Consider the following 19,452-nt stretch of genomic DNA (forward strand, 5'->3'; position numbering starts at 1 on the left):
GAATCATATTAAATAAATTTTGTGTGATTTTTTTTCTATTTCTCTATGGTGTTGACTTGTTTATACTCTCTCATTATGCGTAAAAAAATAAGCTTTTTTTTGTGTTTCTAACACCAACAATTCATACAATACTTCTTAATCATGATTAAGACTCGTGTAATGTTTGCTCCTAACTCTATATGGGTGTGATATCAATCTCATCATCATTGGTAATGCAAAATATCCTAGGAATAATGGAATGAGATCACTCTATGGAATAGTGTAAGGATCGTCCATCAATAATGATCTTCTTGAACTACCTAAACTAGGAGATGTCTATCAAGGTGTTGTTAAAGTGTTACAACTAATCATGGTAGTCTCTCATTCTTGTTAGAGGTTTCCTCACCATAACACCTCGAACACAAGTAGATGACCTGCATAGACTCATTATTTCGCGAAACAAAACATGAATGCATAAACTCAATATGCACATCATAACCATATAATATGTGTAACTCATCTCCTTGAGTGTCCCGTCTGCCGCACTAGACTTATTCATCTCATTTCATCAAAGTACTCATCATAATATGCATAATCACATTTTAATAATTCATCCTCGTCATATTCATCACAACATACATTGTCACATCTCAACCATTCAACACATCAATATAATAATATTCCAAAACAATTCATCATATAATATCATCGTATTAGTCTATCAAACTTTATCACACAATATAGAGATATATATAAAAAATGATATTTTACAAATTGTTTAATATATATCATTACTCTTTCTAAATAACATACAATAATATCATGATTTGTTTTTTTGGAAGAAAAATATATAGGCAAAACCAAAGTCATTTTGGGATAATATATAAATAACTAATAGTAATGAAAGTTTTCTACAGCAAACACGAAAATACATTTTCCTCAAGGCAAAATAAACTTTACAAAACTTCTTTTGGAAGTACCTTTCTCCTGCCTCTTCTTTTTCTTGTCTTCGAACCATGTAAAATATGACCCACCAATCAACAACCTTTTTTTCTTAATTAATTATGTTTTTTTTAATCATATGGATCACTTGTGTAACATTATTGTTTTTTTTTTTATTTCATTTACTATACTAGTTCTATTTTTAATCGAAGGTTCACGTTTTTCCTTTTCTATCGATGAATTTGAAGGCTTTTCTTCTAAATCATTTGTTCCATCAGAAACCTTTTTTGGAGCAGTTTTTGTTGCCACTTCTTTTGTAGAACTTGCTTTCTTTTTTGAGTGTCAATGTTTCTAGATATTATTTTCTGAATGTATTGTGCAATAAAAATGTATTCGTATACAATCTCTTTATTCCGTAAATTATTAGATAATTAGAATTCTCATAACTAAAGCCTAATTGTAAAAAAAAAGAAAGAAAAAAGAAAGAGAATTATCTAGGTTTAAAATTGTTTCTACTAAATTTGAGTATTTTGTGTAGTTTTCATGATCATAACAATTTTGTTATTCTAATTGCATATTTGGGTGAGATTATTGTCAAAGCAATTGTCTTTTAGAATAAAATAATTGTTGTTTAGGAAAAAGATCAAGTTACTTTTTGCCTTTTAGAAAAAAAAAAAATTGTCCTTTGAGGAGACTTGTCCAAATTTTCAACCGAGTATTGTTTATTTTTTTAGTGTGAATTTCTCCACAGCTTTTCCATTGCTTAGATTGCTACGTTTTCAAGTGCTGCTATTCAATTGTGACGGCTGCTAAGTTTGTCAATTATGGCACCCACATTTCAGAACTTATTACAACTCACCATTATTCTTATTTTTAAATTATTGTTATTATGATTTGTCGGTAGAAAAAATTACACTCAACAACATTCAAATTTGAGATATTATAAATATTATTTCAAGCTCCTCATCAAGTCGACCTCATCTTTTTATTATAAATTACTCTTTTTTGTCATAACAAGCAGTTTCGTATAAGGAACCATATGAGTTCGTCTTGTAGTAAATATTGAAATAATATATACACAATTTTTAAGTTTGAGTCATAATATTATCATTATTATTAAAAAAATATTATAAAAAAATGAAAATAAGTTCTAAAATAAGTGTTAATTTAATATTTTAATGTAATATTAATTTTAATTTTAATTTTTTTTATTTATTCTCGTTTTAATATTTTAAAATATTATTATATTACATTATTTTCGGTAAAATTAATTTTATAAATTATTATTTTTTATTAATTTTTCTCGTTCTATATAAAAACTGTAAGATAACATGTGATGGAAGAAGTATATGTTACGTGAATGTAACCATGAAATTGCATGGTTACAAATATAGCATGCACGACTTCATGTGTACAAAAACCATCAATAAAGTTGGTTTACATCTTTGAATGGAATGTTATTTTAATACAGCCGCCCTTAAGATACTTTTTCTTTTGACTGCTTTTCTAAGTAACTGTTTATGTTGTCAAAAAAAAATATCTGTTTATTGTATAGTAAATAATTAATTCTCCAAAAAAATATTTTCGAGCATAATCACAAAATTAAAAAAACTATTTTTTTAATGAACATAGTCTACATATCTAATGTTCTAATGATAATTAAATATTAATTTATGTTTACGAATTTCATTTCACTGAACAAACATTAAAAAAAATTACTACAAATACACATTAATTAAGTAATTAATTAATTAAAAACAGACGCTAAGTCAAAAACGGCAAAATTATATTTTAATTGTTGTAAAAACACATAAAGGACGAGGCTGAAATTGTTAATCAAGGAAACACACATAAAAACTACATTAACATTCGTAATTTATCTTTATCTTTCTTCTTTTCGCATCACGTTACATTATAAATTATACCATTATTTATCTCTTCTCTCTTTATACCTTTCGATGCCTAACTCCAACCATCTTTTTCCTACCTATATGCGCAACAAGATAAACAAGCGCTACATATCAAAACCTAAAATGTCAAGAGGAACAGAAAATGACAATCAGAAAGCGACATAGCTAGCCATGAGAGATCATGAAGAATCATGTTCATGAGTCATGACTTTGGAGCCTCTCAACGACTTGACTCATGCTAGGTCTCACGTCTTTCTCTTCCTCAACACATTCCAAAGCCACTGTTGCCAATATCTCCATCTGCTTCATGTCATAATCTGATCCCAAAGTGGGGTCAACAATTTGTTCCACCCAACAAGCCCCTTCTGCTGCTTTCTTCCTCTTCTCCCTCACCCATGTTGCCAACCTCTCATTATGAGACTCTGCTCCTAACTCCGTGACTTGTACACCTGTCATTGGACTCCTCCCACTTATCATCTCCAACACCACAATCCCATAGCTATAAACATCAACTTTGGAAGTGATTTGCAAGTTGAAAACCCATTCTGGTGCCATGTAACCCCTTGTCCCTCTTATCCTGGAGAAGCTTGAGTTGTTGAGGTTGTTCCTATTCAAGGGCTTGGACAAGCCAAAATCTGCCACCTTGGGTTGGTAATCAGAGTCAAGAAGTATGTTTTGAGGCTTTATGTCACAATGCAAAATCCACTCCAAGCACTCTTCATGCAAGTAGGCCAAACCCTTTGCCATTCCCACAGCAATGTTGTACCTCTTATTCCAATCAAGTGCATTTGAAGGGAGATTATTAGCCAAAGAGCCATTTTCCATGTACTCATACACCAACATCCTGTGTTTCCCTTCTACACAATACCCCCACATGCCAATTAAGTTCATGTGGTTAAGCCTTGCAATGATACTCATTTCAGTGAGAAACTCACTCTCTCCTTGATCGGCAAATTCATGTAGCTTCTTTATTGCTGCAACACGGTTATCTGATAACACACCCTTGTACACAACTCCCCCAGCACCCCTTCCAATCTCTTCACTGAAACCTTTCGTGGCTTGTTTAAGTTCAGAGTAAGTGTATCTTCTGAACCCCGTCGCTGCTGCAAGAACATACCCTTGTTGGTCTGCACTAACCAAGTGGTTGCTACTCCTAAACAGGAGACACCACACCATAAAGATGCACACCACCTCAAACCCTCCCAACCCAACTGCAAACCAAAGCATGAATTTCACCGACCCATTTTCCTTGCCTTTAACGTATGGTCTCTCTAGTAACTTCTCAGCATTTCTAGAACAAACCAAGCCATCATTGTTTTGCATGTGGTTTACTTCTTGAGCACTTGTTTTCGGCAAACGCAAGAAAATTTGACCCGTGAAACCGGGTGAACGATGTCCATTTAGCAATTGTGTCTTGGGATAACACCAAAAATGACCATTTTCTGCAGCAAAAGTGTACTGAAAGCCCATGCACTCGCACAATTCCAAACACAAACTCTCACATTGTTTATAGGTGAAATTTTCAAAGGATGAACCATAATCATAACCATAGAAATCTACTTCATCATAGGATATGAAGCGATATTCTGTCTTGTTGTCACAAGTTGGTTGGAAATTTGGTTTGCAACCTAGAGTCCAATCTTGACTATCAATCCAACTATACCCTTCAAGGCACGCACACTTTCTACCACTTACTGGTTCATAACTGCATATACTGTTGGGTCCACAAATCCCGTGAATGAAACAAGGTTGTGATTTAAATTGCCCTGATATTGACCAATTTTCTTGGCCATTTTTTCTGCTATAGGCACGAACATTGCCATCATGATCAAGGGTCAATCTTCGTTGGAGGAGTAACCCATAGTCAATTGTCTTGAAACTGAAATGATCAGAAGCACGAAATTGACCATATTCATCTAAGACTGCAACTCTGCTACTATTGTACGTGGATCTACCGTTACCACTGCCAACGTTGTTGCTAACCAGCCAAGGATCTGGCCAGTAAACGCTTGAAACTTGAGGACCCTCGTATAGAAGACGGAAAACGTTGTCATTGTCGAAGAAGAGCTTGTAAAAACCAGAGGAATAGTTGCCCTCGCTTCTTGAGGAAACAAGCTTCGTGAACCTGCCACAGTAATTCATGAAATTTAGTTATTGATGTTCTTAATATCTAAGATAAAGTAAGAAATCTTACTAGTTGATGAAAATATCAACTATCGATATTTTAATATAGTTATAAGCTCTTATGAGTGTATATATAAACAGTTGATCATTTTATTTACAATTGAGATAAATTATTTTATTTCACAAAGTTAATTATTTAAACAATTTAATCAAAATATATGGATAATATATATAAAGAATTTATACTATTATCTGATCTGTAACTTTTTAGCAAGTTCTTTGGATTTTATAATTAAAAAAATTTAAAATTATATTTAGTATAAAAATGATATTTAAAAATCGTTGACTTTGATGATGATAAAAATTCAATCTCAAAATAAATGTTACTTAAAAAATTAATATGAAAAATAACATTTTTATAAGGAAATCAAACTCTTTCAAAAATTAATAAATTAGTCCTTAAATTAAGAGTCTTTATAGAAATTCTTCGGTTAATTCTATCATTTCAAATAACATAATAAATTGTTAGTCGAAGTGATCAGAATTTAATCTATTTAAACAAGATTTCCTTATCGATTTAATTAAAAAAAATGTAATTAAGAAAAAAAAATCTTGCTAGTGTTAAAGGTTTTAGAGTTGTAGCAGAAAAGTGGGAGAAAAGAGAGAAAGGAAAAAACAAAGAGAATATAAAATTGAATGTAATTCTAATATAAATATTTACAAGAGAGGATGAGGCTATATACAAGCTTGGTAAGTCAAAATAAATTAACAGAAAATAAAACTAATCACTAACAAACTCTAAGATCCCTCTACAAGTGTGACGACCGATTATTAAGACAAAGATGTAAAAATTAACTATTAAGCAAAGATGCAAAGATTAACCATTAACAAGTTGACCATACTTCACATTATTACTCAAATCATTAAATTTAACCATGCATTAATTAATTAATTCTCTAAGGTTACTTCAAAATAAAGAATGAAATCGACATCCTTGAAGTAAAAAAGTAAAGCAATGAACAGTTGGCAATGCTTGTAATGCTGCTAAACATGAATTCCGTGTAGTACTGTATGATTAGTATTAACAAAAAAAGAAAGAGAGAGAAAAAAAAAAAAAAAAAAAAAAAACGGTGATACCTAGTGAGAATCTGGCCAGGAAGGAGCGTATCGGTGGGAAAATCAAAGCTCTGCCACAGAACAGAGGTTCTATTGCTCTGATCCCGGAGCACGAGGTTGGCGGTATCGAACAAATGCAGCTCCAGCGGATTCGGAGAGAGCGTGCCGGTGGACCAGACGTTGAACTGAGCGGCGTCGGTTAACACGAGGTCGCCGGTCTTAAGAAGTGAAAGAGAGGAGCGCTTTCCGTTGACCGGCTGGTCGCGATTGGCCATCCAAACGATGGTTTTGGGAGGTTGCGAAGAGAACCATATGGCGAAGCAATAGGCATTTTCCCCAACGGAGGTGAACCCTGCGGTGAAGGTTCCCTCGGGCGACGAAACTATGACGTCTTCGACGGAGAGTGAGAGTGGCGAGGAACGGTGAAGGCGGAGAAGAAGAAGAAGAAGAAGAAAAGCTAGTAAGGTTGGTGAAGAGGCCATGTTAATAATTATCATGCTACCAATTCATTCCTGTTTTCTACATAAATATTACGCTGGTCTTGGTCAACGATTAGAATTGATTCAGTGTATGTAGTTGTATTATTATATTCTCACTAATTATATTCCTACCCTTACTTTTTCTTACAAATTAACATGTGATCATTTGCCACACTAGCGGTCACTTTAATTAGAGATATTTTATATAAAAAGTCGTATGTGTTATTAAAATTTCAGATGACTTATTAAATATACCATCTACAAAGAATGCGACCTTGAGTTTTAGTCAACTTTATATATTCAGTTTGTATTCTCTTTAATTTGTATATTTTATTTTAATTATACTGTTAATATATATATATATATAAATAGATTATTATTATTATTATTATTATTTGGATTGGATGTGTCTATGCCGTTTCTTATACTTATGTGGGTAGAAAAGAGCCACCAAGGGAACCAAAACCAAAAATGAAAGACACTAGTAGAGGAATGTGGACACGAGACATGTGGGTGATTGCAACCTTGGTCAATCTGATATTTTCTTTCGCTCGTTTCACGTACCATACACACATGTGGATGCCGTGTACGTGTGGGATTTCGTCTCTTCAAATTCCAAGGCCACAGTTCCCAATTAATAGAAAGGTGGAAATAAATAATTAAATAAGATTACCAATGCACCAAATTGGAAAGTAGAATCACCAAGTCAAACTAAATAAGGAGTGAGTTTATTTATTAATTTATTTATTTTTAATAACAAATTACGGCAAGACACAATCCTTTACTAAACTCACCGGTTTCTTTCAAGAATTTTTTTAGTAAGATCACATATAGTTTATTTCATGAAACTATAGAAATATATACTATTGAAAATAAGGAAGTTGGTTGGTTGAGAAAAAAAAAATTATATCTACAAATATCTTTTTATTATTTGTATTCTACAAGTTGTTTTGTCATTAATCTTTTGATGGTCATGTTTAATGACGGATCCAGAAAATTTTTTAGTAGGACTAGTATGTAATATTTATATATACAAAAATATAATAATACTTTTACAAAATACATATTTTCATGACAAAACAATCTAAAATATAAAAAAAAAAATTGTAAATTAGGATTGTTTAGTGATTAGAGTGACAATTTCATTTTTTTTTAATTTGAGATTGTAATAAAATTTATATTTATAATCTTTTATAACTTGTTTGATGTTAAATAGGCGAAATGAAACTACTATGATTGACTTAGTGGTTAAGGGTTGAAATAGTATACATTAGATCTTAATTTTAAATTATTTTATTAGATAAAAAAAATTGAAATGTTAAAAATTAAAAGGTTAAAAGTAATAAAATTAATATTATTCTTTTTTACCTTTCATAAATTTTTGTACTCATTTAAAAAAACTTATTTTATAGGGATAATACGTATTTTTTTAAGACAAAAAAATACTTTTTAAGTATTTATAATTAAAATATAAAACTTTGTGGGGCAATTGTCCCCATTAAGCTTAACGTGGATCCGTCCCTGGTCATATTTATATGATTAGGCATGTGTCTAGACTCCAAGAGAACACATTCTAATATGTAGGGAAGACATAAGAATTAACAGAATTATGTGTAGAGGTTTTAAAATGAGTCAAATGGTTGGATTAAAAAAAAGTACATTTTGAGATAAATTGTCAACTCTGGTAGAGAGTAACTCGATTTTTATATTATAATAGATAGACATTAACCTTTTCCATGCGATCGATAAATTCATAATATTGTGATTGCAAGATTTCAATTCTCCTCTAGCCTGCCCTGATCTCATGAGTAATAAAACATCTAAACTGAAGCTTCTGTGTTCTGTGACCATAACTAAGACTTCTCTTGATGCTTGCATAGGCTTAATAAACAACATTACAGGGTCAAAGAACTATAATCACATTATTAACAAAATGTCAACATTAAACACAAGAAGTGCCATATTTGTTAGCACACATGCAATGAATGCTACAAGATTTATGTTGGCAACTGCTAAATATGTACCCTTACAGTTATGGGCTATATATAACAATGGGGCTCCTGACAATGTAACGTGGGCTTCTCCAAATAAGGGAACCTGACACAATTTTCATGCTTGCCATAGGTTTTGCTTTCACCACCACCTTGAAGCTCCTTTTCTGAAGGGTGTGAGAGAAAATGAGGCTAGTCGGCTTCACTGTGATTTCCACTCCTTTGGGAGATCTGATGGTGGCATTGAAGATGGTTGGACCAGGACCAACATTAGTCACTCTTCTCCTGAAAACTCCTACTGTTGTGCCTGTGTTGTTTTTCACACTTAGTTGCATGCTGGGATAGTTGATAGCATCATGGCCAAGCCCAGGAAGCAATGAGGAGCAGTTTACAGGAGAGCCAACTAACACTGATAGAATGGAACTATTATAGCCCTCATGGCATAAGAACTGGATATATGCAAAGTCATCCATGTCATAGACTAAACCAGGGCTCACAGCTCTTGTAGGGTTCACTTGACCAGCACCATAAGCAAATTCTGCCTCCTTGTTAACTCTCTGACTCATAGGTTTAGCTTAACAAAAAAAATACATAGACAAGTCACAAGTCAAGCCATCTTAAAAGATAAATTTTAGTTTTTATGCATTGCTATTATAAAAAAAAATTATCATTATGAATCAGTCCGAAATCTTCAATAGTGTGATTTAAGGTAGTTATGGGAAAAATAAACTAACTTACCTATATAGTAGTTTGTAATTGGTCTAAAAAAATTTACACAGTTAACCAATTAGAAATCATCATAGTATGATTTAATGCGGTTATCGTAAAAGTAAACAAATTTGCTAGATAGTTTGTTATTGGATGGTAGTTTTAAACAATTAGTGCATAGACTATTTACTATGAAGTTGTGACTTTGGGGCACAAAGGCTTTAGCTTTTGCATGTGATCAAACAAAATAACTAACAAAAGTGGAAATAGGCTTTAACTTTCACCTGTAGTAATGATGGCTGATCTGATTGCAGCAGGAGTCCAATCTGGATGAAATGACTTCACATATGCTGCTACTCCAGAAACATGAGGGCATGACATAGAAGTTCCAGACATCAATGTAAATTCTGAAAATTGGGTATCCCCTTTCTCACCAGTAATTGACTTCATAGGTGTATAAGATGCCAAGATGTTAAGGCCAGGAGCTGTAACATCAGGCTGCATCAAATGGATTATAAAACTTACGCAATTCCTAAGATAATAGCTTTATGATCAACATAAAAGCATGGTAGAAAAAAGTCCACTAACTATATAATAGAGGAAGTTTTGCAACATATGGTACCTTGAGAATATGTTGAGATGATGGATTTGGACCCCTAGATGAAAAAGAAGCAGTAAATGGGGCTGATATTTTTACTTCATGGCTCTTATGTATTACTGCTGATGGTGACCTTAGTTTATCAAGAAATTCAAATAAAATTTATCATGAGATAATTCAGTACAAAGGTATTGTAACAAAGATTCATTTATAAGCTTGTTAAAGAAAAATAAAAAAGTAGAAAAATATCGATCTCAGAAGCCATTAAGAGAGCAATTAAGAACATCTTATCATACCTTGTGGACTTTGTATAATTGGTAATAATTTGACCTATGCTACTATTCACGATGGTAGCCGGAGCCATGAATATTTGGGCCATTTCAAAAAATTGCTCACTTTCAAGTATAGTACCAATGCCTCCGATTGCTTTCACAACAGCTTCAGTGCCCCAAGTTCCTAAACTACAGTATACAAGTTTTCCTTTCACCTTTTTTGGCTCCAAGGAGTCTTCAAAGCAGAATCTGACAATGCATTGAAATGTTCTTCATTAATATGGAAAGCTTAAATAGGTGCTGTCAAAGAAACAAAGAGAAAATTACTTGGCATTTTCCTTGCTTTCAGAGTTTCTGGCCGCATCAATGCCATTAACAAAGGGGTACTGTTTTTGTTTTGGATTGAAGGTGCTCACTCCTGCCCCCTGCATTACAGCAACAGTGGGATGTGTAGGAATATAGTAATTTCAGTAACCATTAGGGTGGTCATATGATTTCATTTATAACCAATCTAACATCAGTGACTAGTCAGGAAGTATTGTGATGAATATTTTGTGTTCAAACTACATTATTTGGTATTGGATATAACGCCACAAGTTGCGTGCATGTGACCTTTAATGAAATAGTCTTCACAATTGAATAAAAAAAGATCGTTACATATGGTATGATTGCTTCATAGGGGTAGATTGTGCCAATAACTTGTACATGCTTGCAACTTATAACAATGTAGACTCACCTTATATATTTAGCTAGATACATCAGAGGTCACCTTGAAGTCTATCAGAATTACAGAAACTTCTCAGTTCTCATACAGAAACAAAAATCTGGAAACCTCTTTTACACTCAAATAATTTATTTCAATTACTCTATGTTTCATTAAAGTTAATTATAGTTGTATGTGAAACCTTGTTTGTGAAATTAAAAATTGGTTAACTGTGAATAGTAGTGTTTTCATAACCATCAAACCTGTTAGTATGAGAAAATAAGTTATACTTTGACAATGTTAAAAAAATTTACGCAGTTATCCAATTAGGCAATCTCAGATCATTATATATGATAAGTTTGTGACTTTTATGATAACTACCTTAAAAGTCATATCGGTGATTCTTTCTATTGATTTACGGTGTAAAATTTTTTACATTGAGAATGCATAATTATTAAACCCTTTGAATATATGAGAATGTGTGACTTGTGAGTGGCAAATTAATAGAACTTACCGAAACATTCTTTCCACTCCCCAACTCAATAGTGCTCCGGAAATCCCTATCAATGCCACTAGCTGCCACTGTTACTATCCATGGTGCATTATTTGTGACAGTTGCCATAAAGGGTCCATCATTTCCAGCTGAGGCCACAGTGATTATGCCTTTCCTCATGGCATGAAATGCTCCAACTCCTATAGAGTCCTGCACATAATTTGCATCCCCTCCACCTATGGAAACGGATATGACATCCACACCATCATGGATAGCAGCTTCAAATGCTGCAAGTATGTCCATGTCTGCACATCCATCACTTACCCAGCACACTTTGTAAACTGCCAATCTGGCTGATGGCACCGCACCGCGTGCCGTCCCTTTGGCTATGCCAAAGAGACTTGCATTGGGGACAAGATTGCCTACTGCTGTTGATGCAGTGTGAGTGCCATGACCAAGCATATCTATGGGGGATAATATGTCAGATGGATCATTCCTTCCATCAATCTTGAAGTATTTGGCTCCTATGAGTTTGCTTCAAGTTTTCCATGGCGAGTTGCCAAGCACAGGAATAATGCATGGTGTTAGCTCAAGTCATGCTAGAACTTGTGATGTTTGTGCTTAGAAACTATAGTGACACAATGTACAGAAGAATAGGGATGTCAGGTGTTACTTATTGCAGCCTGAAAAATTAGCGTATTGATCACAAGTTCCTTTCCATTTAGCAGGTGGAGGGCCAAATCCATCATCCTTGAAGCTATGAATCTCAGGAGTGATCCCTACCTCACCAATATGGAGACACAGTCAGTTAAATCATGAAGTGCTATTATATATATAATATCAAGACAAGAAAGTATAAGTAAATGAAAATGAAAAGTAAGGTATGATGAACCTGTGTCCAAAAGAGCCACAATTATGTCACTCTCAGCTTTTAGTTTTCTCTTAGCAGTCAAAGGTAACCCAATAAAATCCCATGATCTTGTTGTGTGTAGCTTTCGGTACTGATTTGGAAATACTGAAACCACTTCATCCATTGCTAAACATACCAAAAAAAAAAGTGAGAAAACATGACTAAAAGTATTCACCAATTGACAATTATGAGGGAACTAGAGAAAAAATGATCACATGCCTGATAACTTTTTAACTTCATCCTCAGACAGTTTAGCAGCAAATGCATTAAAGCTCTTTGTATAGCTGTATACCATGGATTCTTTGGCTTCAAGGTGGCTGCTAAGTAAACACAAATTAAACAAGAGCCACATAGTCACTCTTATGTGATTTTATGCTTGAAGAGTGAAGCATGAGGAAATGTTCATGACCAACAAATTATTGGTCTGAATAGAACTATATATACTTTGTCTCTTTAAACAAGATTTTGATTTAAGCTTTTTGGATAGAAAAAATTGAAAAAAGATCTCACTTAAGGTGGTCAACCAGGTTCCGGATAAAGATTAATCATCGACAAAGTTAATTTCATACTTATAACATGATTAAAAAAAATGAAAATATTCATGATTCAGGCTACCTTTCTTTAACAGCGGAGAGAATATTTAAATGGGTCTCTATAGCTATGTCTCTACTCACAGGATGAGCTCCCAGGAAAACAATGTAAAAGTTCTGCATACATGTCAAATGTTATGATCAAACTCATAGAAAACAAAAAACTTACATGTTAAGAGCTAAGCTCAGATAAATCAAATATGTATCTAGCTAACGTAAGGAATGAATTAGGAAAAGAAAATGATTGCCTTTTCTTTGACACCATTAGCTGAAGCATTGCTCAGCAGAATCAGTAGCAATGGAAAACAAAAGGAGAGAAAAGGAGTAGGGAAATTTCTGTAGAAACATGATAATAATGACATGTTAGGCTTATAATACATTAACATTTCGTAAACACTGTATAACTGGTCTCCAGGAAGAAGCTTATATACCATCAAAATTCAAGAAAAGAAGGTTTCAACTAGTTTGCTTCTTCCATACAAATTATTAATCAATGTTTTCCATTTTGGTAGGGGAAACTTGCAAGACAGATTACAGAATTTCTGATTCCATCTTTAGCACAGTCAACATCATATGTAGAGCCTAAGATTGCTTCTTCAGGATAAACTTCTAACAACATCCTCATTTTCATTTTGCTTGTTGTTCCTTGTTAGTCTTATAATTAGTTTCTCATGATGTTATCTTTGACTCAAATTAGGCCAATGATGAATTTTTCAGCAGGGGAATAATGCTGAAATCTCAGTTCTTTTGTTATGGGTTCAAAATCAAATAATGATGAGAAGCAGAAGAGTTTGACAAGTTTGATTGTGGAAGGTGCAAGACATATCACTGTCAAGTGCAATAGAGATGTTGCTTCAAAACAAAGAGCCCTTTGCATTAAGAACTCCCTTATTATTTCTTGAATTCCAATGCAAGCTTGTAAACCATTTACCAGTAATTATTTATTTTTGAGGCATAACTTGAAGTTTAACCTAAATGAAACAAAAGTTGAGATTAAAAAAGTGATACCTATAAAACATCATGTTTAAGAAGTGACATTAATTTCCGTGTCTTGAATTATTCATGGAGCTTGCTAACCGATATTGTTAAGGAATTAATAAGAAAAAGCTTTGATTGGAAACCAGAATGAGGATGCATTAGAAATCACTTAATGGTGCATTAATAAATTTTTTTTATATAAAAAATTGATTCCTAAATCAGTAGGACGTTGGTTAGCATTTGCATTAGTCTATTTTGAGAGAAAACTATCTATTTTTGGAAAAGAGTACATATATATATATATATATAAACTCCCTTATATAATAAAATGGAATTACCACTATTAGTTCTTAAAGTGAAAATACCCTTATTATATTTTATTTGTCTCTTTTTTTACGGAATATTACCCTTCTCATTAATATGTGGAACTTTATTATTAACACTATTTTTATCTTTTAAAATTTTAAATAAATTATTTTTAACTTTAGTTTTATGTGAGAAATATCCCTTTATTTCAAAATTTGAGTTGCTTATTTTTTAAATTAATAAATTTTATTTTCTTAAATTGAAGTTCATCTTGAATCAGCTTATTTCTAGAGAATGATAAAAAAAAAAAAAAAGTCTACTTTTTATAAATAACTTCTTTGAAAAACAAATAATTATTGACATATGTATAATCAATTCTTTATTTATATATCTATATTCATTAGAGTCAATTTAGTAGTAAGAAATTTGAATAAATTGCATGAGATTTTAAATTATATTTTTATTGTTATTGTTGTAAAAAAAATCAATTGCTAAGTACTTGATCATTATATACTCCTCCTATGTAATAAAATAGAGTTAATAGTCCTTATAACCAATTAATCTCTTATTATGATTTCTTCCTCTTTTAGATATTAAATGTATGTTTAGATAAAAGTTTCAATTCAACTCACTTTAATTTCAAAGTATTAGTTTTGTTACTTTTGCATTTGATCTATTGGAAAGTAAAAACACGCATCTCAAAACTTTTAAACGGCTAATCAAGCACACTTTAAAATTGTTCAACACCTTGACATTTAAAAATTCTTGAACTATTAGTTATTTTAAGTATTCTTCTTTATAATGAAATTTACTCTTTCTTTTTCAATTCTAACTATTTATATTCTCAAAAAAAAGTTATTTGACCTTTTTTTACATTAAAAATTTCCCCAAATTTTAGTTAGCTTTTTATAACTTTCAAATTAATTTCTTTTGCTCAAAATGGTTTGTACCGGAAAAATACACACTGTCATTCTCATTTTTCTTAATTGAAGTTAAAATTTAAAATCTTTGATATCAATTATTTATATCATTTAATAATTTATCTATTTTTTTATTCATAAAAAAATCTGTTAACTCAGGTATGAAGTATGGAATATATGAAAGAAAATATATAAAAGGGGAATCGATTATGCATATGTTCTCATCATGCTTAGTCGGCAACTTGTATATGTCTAAATCTCGTATAAAAAATTAATTTTATTTATTTGTTTTAGAAAATTATTATTATTTAAGCTTTGAACTTCTGCAGCAACTTGAATATGACCTTTGTTATGGTCTCTCTGATCACTATAATATTATGATATTAATTAGTCAAATGCTGAAACAACTTTGTTTCTCTCCTTTCTACAAATTTGTTTCGCTGAGGAAAATAAATGATACAACTTGTCTTTTCTTTAACATAAAACATGAAAATATGAAGAATTTTGTTTAATATTTTTTTTTCAAACCAACTATACACATTGAGAAGCCACTTGGTTACCAATTTTTTATTTTAAAGGATGTCAAATGTATGACAATTGCGCCTTTTTAATTTTAAGAGTGAATTTCAATTTGGTTATAAAAAATAAAAAAAACGCTACTTATATTTTTTAATTTCGATCTTAAACTTTGTCCATACAAATTAGTTTCCAAAATTTTCAATTTGTCGATAAGCTTACTTTATTAAAATTATCTGATATTTTTCTTTTTCAAGTTCACGGGCCTTTGTTATTTTTTTTTTGGGTATGCTGATCAGGCTTTGTAAACTAAGCCTAACATGGGAATTATTCTTTTGAAATGGGTTGAATGTTTTAGGGTACGGCCTTTTACATATTTCAGGCCCAATAGCTAGCCCAACGAAGCTGATCCATTGTGACTAATGTAGGTATACCCATAAAATTGAAGTTTAATTGATTAAATGAAGTTAAGAAAAAAAAAACTGATTAAAAAATTATTTCACAACGACCAAATTTTTTTTTGGTAAAGTATGAAACTAAAACAAACAGACAAGTTCAAGACATAGAGTCTCTCCCTAATGGTAGCAAGATAAAGTCTGGAAGACTCCTCCAAAATATAGTGGAACCTAGGTTCCGAACACCCTAACTAGCAAGCGTATGGGCTACTGAATTTATCTCTCAAGGGCACAACGACCAAATTTAAAGTGAAGAGTTCCATTTTTTTTTTTCACTTCTTATTTATTTTCAACCAAACACGCACTTTATTATTTCTGACTTATTTTTTTGTCCCTTTCTCCCATTTCTATCCCATGCACGTTGCAAAAATCAATCCTTGGGGGCTAAAAAGTTGAGGTTAATTGTGTACAGTTGGAGTGTTAAGTGTGATTTGTAAAGTAGGTACTGTGAAAAAGATGGCATTCTTATGTTGCATTTCTCAAATTGTATAATCAACATAAATGATCGATAGCTAGGTTCATGTTCGGTTTGGAAGAATATAACTAGGTAGAGAGATCTATTATAGATGGGAAAATGGTGATTTTAAAAAGTAAGGATATAGATGCAACTTAATATATTTTTAAGAGTTAATAAATAAATATGTTCGAATGTAGTATGTAGTTATGTTAAATATTTTGAGAAAAAGTTTTGTTATTAATAATAATCTTACTTATTTGAATAGAATTGTTTTTAATGAAAAAAATATATGACATTTAGACCAAAAAAGCATTTTTTTATTACATTTTTTAATTAGGTTTTTAAATTAAAAAATACTAATTAAAATTTTAAATTTCTACAATTTTTATAATTAGGTCATAAAACTAGTTTATAGTAGTTTAAAATTAAAAAAAATGTAACGATTTTATTAATTAACTGTAACTATCTAATGATAAAAAATTATAAAAGATCAATGATTTAATTATAATTTTTTTAATTTAAAGATTGATTAATTTTTAAAAAAAAAAATTCAGGCACCTACAAATATATTAAACATTTTAAAAATATTTTGTAGATCATTATAAAAAAAATGTCTGTACTACAAGAAATTAACAAACTAGCATCTCACGTTTCAGAAGTAAGAATGAACAGATTTAATAGATAAAGAAATAAACATGGAAAAATTGGAGGAAAAGATCAAAACATGCATCCGTAAGTCTAGTTGAAAAACTATTATTTTGGAGGAGTATTTTTATTGGATTCATAAATTTATATATAATTAAAAAAATGATAAGTACTTAAAAAATAAATAAAATAATATATATAAAAAAATAAAAAATAAAAAAGTCCTTGCGTAGTACCTAATACATATCATTAGGTTACACAAAAAGAAAATTAGTATTGTGCCTGGAACCTCTTCATTTGTGGAGAATATAGAATAGACAATAAAAATAATGTCTGTATGCATTGTAATGGAATTTGAGTAGTTTTGTCAACGAAAATTGGTTGGAATGGGTTGATCAATTAAACAATGATTATTAGTTTTCCATTTGAGAGTAATGGTGTTAAATCATATTTTGAAAACTGTGTGAAAAGACTTAAATGTAAATGATTTAATTGCGAAAACACATAATTTTAAAATTGACAATTAATGATTAATTTATACTTTAACTTTTAATAATTATGCATAAATTTAATTTGAAAGAATAGAAAATCAGATTTTTAAATGAAAAATCATGCACTAATCAAATATGCATGTTATATGTGAGTAGTTAAATATAGTTAATTAAATCACAATTTTTTGCTAAATTACTTGGTACTTGTTTTTATATATGAGAAAATTCGTGTTTAACCCCTATTTTTCCTACATTTGGAGTGGTGATTCAATATGAAATTGAAAGGAAATGGATAAATTAGGGTGAATTTAAATAAAACACACTTGCTTTGAAAAGGTGATTTGTTGAGAAGTGTGATGATTTATTCATGAGTTCCACAACTTTAGTTTATATACTCTTATAGATGTAGAGATTGTCGCGGATATAGACACTCAAAAGCTTAATTATAAAAATAATCTCATACTACCATATTTGACTATGTTGAGATGGTAATATATTATGCAGGAGGTGCCATTTTCAACTAATATTTCATAATTCATCATATATGGTCACTATTATAGGTTGTGTGTATTGGAAAGTTTCATATTCAACTATGTAACTATGTAAGGATGGTGATGCATTATGTTAAAGGTGTTACATAAAACTAAGGTAGCATAATCGATTATGTCAAATAACTTAATCGATTATGTCAAATAACTTAACCGATTATGTCAAATAACTTAATCGATTATGCAACTAATTTCTATATGTATCTATCTATTTATATATATATATATATATATATATATATATTATTTCAATATTACGTGTGAACATAAAGAGATATATATAAAATAACAATTGTTTATATTATTTATTTTTACGTAAAAATTTAGTTGTATGAAGTATAAATTGTTCTAAAACTTTTACATAGTTTCACTCTATTAAATAATCACAAATATCACTTTATTTTTTATTAAATCAATTTTCACATATTTCCTACTATCCCCTTCAATTTGATGGTCTCGCAAACAAAACATTCATATTTTATGTTAATAACAGTTTTGAAAATCAAACCAAATCGGTCAATTGGACTAGCATTCAACTGGGAATCGGTCCAAAATCGGTTTAATTGGCCCAAAGAATCGTTTTGCATCAAACTAAGAGCATCTACAATGGGAGTTGCTTATAAGCAACTCCCAACCACTTTAAATAGGTCCCACTGTACCACGTCACTCATAAGCAACCCATACTATATTTTTACAATTTTTACTCCAATACAAATTGCTTATAAGCATCCCAACGTCTCTTTTTTTTTTTTCACTTCGTTCAAGTCTCACTTTTCCCTTTCTCTTTCTCATTTTCCGTTTCTCACCTTCCCTTTAACGTCTCTTTTTCTTCTCTCTTATTCTCACCCTTCACTCTCTCTCTCTCAAAGTTTCACCATGAAAGACCCACCCTGGTGAGACGTGTGGGCGGTTGAGGAGTCCCGGGCGGAGGTCTGGTTGGGCGGAGCTGTGGACGGAGCTAAGGCTGTCTGGTCAGGCGGAGCGGCGCGCACCAGAGGAGGTTTGATTGGACGGAGCGGCCGGCGCTAGAGGAGATCTGGTCGGACAATTTTCGCGCGACGAAGGACCCTAGAGACGCGCGTGCTGCGAACGATTTTCGCCACCACCGCCATCTGCATGGCCGGCTTTGACTACCACACCACCACCGTCGTGCGCGCGACCGACTTCCATAACCACGCCGCCCCGAACGTGCTGCCGCAGCTTAGAACATGGCCATCGGAGGGAGTCCATTGAGAGGGAGAACTAGGTGTGGAAGTTTTATTTGTTTTTTTTGTTTGCAAAAACACTGTCACTATCATGTTCCACCTAGGATGAACAACAA

The 19,452-nt window shown here is 31.7% G+C and overlaps 2 protein-coding genes across 2 annotated transcripts; both read right to left on the reverse strand.

Annotated features, from left to right (window-relative positions):
* Positions 1-2,750: 2,750 nt before the first annotated feature.
* On the reverse strand, positions 2,751-6,579 carry LOC109797538 (putative receptor protein kinase ZmPK1). The gene is made up of 2 exons (XM_020357601.3): positions 6,093-6,579; positions 2,751-4,956 (listed from the first exon to the last, which is right to left on the reverse strand). The coding sequence occupies exons 1-2, from the start codon at positions 6,566-6,568 to the stop codon at positions 3,027-3,029; spliced, it is 2,406 nt and encodes an 801-aa protein (XP_020213190.1). The 5' UTR covers positions 6,569-6,579; the 3' UTR covers positions 2,751-3,026.
* A 1,874-nt stretch (positions 6,580-8,453) lies between these two features.
* LOC109800351 (subtilisin-like protease SBT4.14) lies at positions 8,454-13,774 on the reverse strand. The gene is made up of 11 exons (XM_020361142.3): positions 13,064-13,774; positions 12,841-12,932; positions 12,445-12,542; positions 12,208-12,351; positions 11,989-12,094; positions 11,337-11,850; positions 10,447-10,544; positions 10,144-10,368; positions 9,872-9,980; positions 9,534-9,747; positions 8,454-9,115 (listed from the first exon to the last, which is right to left on the reverse strand). The coding sequence occupies exons 1-11, from the start codon at positions 13,247-13,249 to the stop codon at positions 8,583-8,585; spliced, it is 2,319 nt and encodes a 772-aa protein (XP_020216731.2). The 5' UTR covers positions 13,250-13,774; the 3' UTR covers positions 8,454-8,582.
* Positions 13,775-19,452: the final 5,678 nt, after the last annotated feature.

The sequence above is a fragment of the Cajanus cajan genome, chromosome 3, assembly GCF_000230855.2.
Source record: "Cajanus cajan strain Asha chromosome 3, NIPB_CcT2T_4, whole genome shotgun sequence".
Classification (NCBI taxonomy): Eukaryota; Viridiplantae; Streptophyta; class Magnoliopsida; order Fabales; family Fabaceae; genus Cajanus; species Cajanus cajan.

What these genes read in the sequence shown, in the direction of transcription:
- LOC109797538 (XM_020357601.3), bottom strand. Translation starts at nt 6,568, where the DNA reads ATGATAATTATTAACATGGCCTCTTCACCAACCTTACTAGCTTTTCTT. An exon ending in CCTGGCCAGATTCTCACTAG is followed by an intron (nt 4,957 to 6,092) that starts GTATCACCGTTT and finishes TTACTGTGGCAG; the next exon opens with GTTCACGAAGCTTGTTTCCT.
- LOC109800351 (XM_020361142.3), bottom strand. Translation starts at nt 13,249, where the DNA reads ATGGTATATAAGCTTCTTCCTGGAGACCAGTTATACAGTGTTTACGAA. An exon ending in TGAAGTTAAAAAGTTATCAG is followed by an intron (nt 12,352 to 12,444) that starts GCATGTGATCAT and finishes TGGTATGTTTAG; the next exon opens with CAATGGATGAAGTGGTTTCA. An exon ending in TGTGGCTCTTTTGGACACAG is followed by an intron (nt 12,095 to 12,207) that starts GTTCATCATACC and finishes TTGGTGAGGTAG; the next exon opens with GGATCACTCCTGAGATTCAT.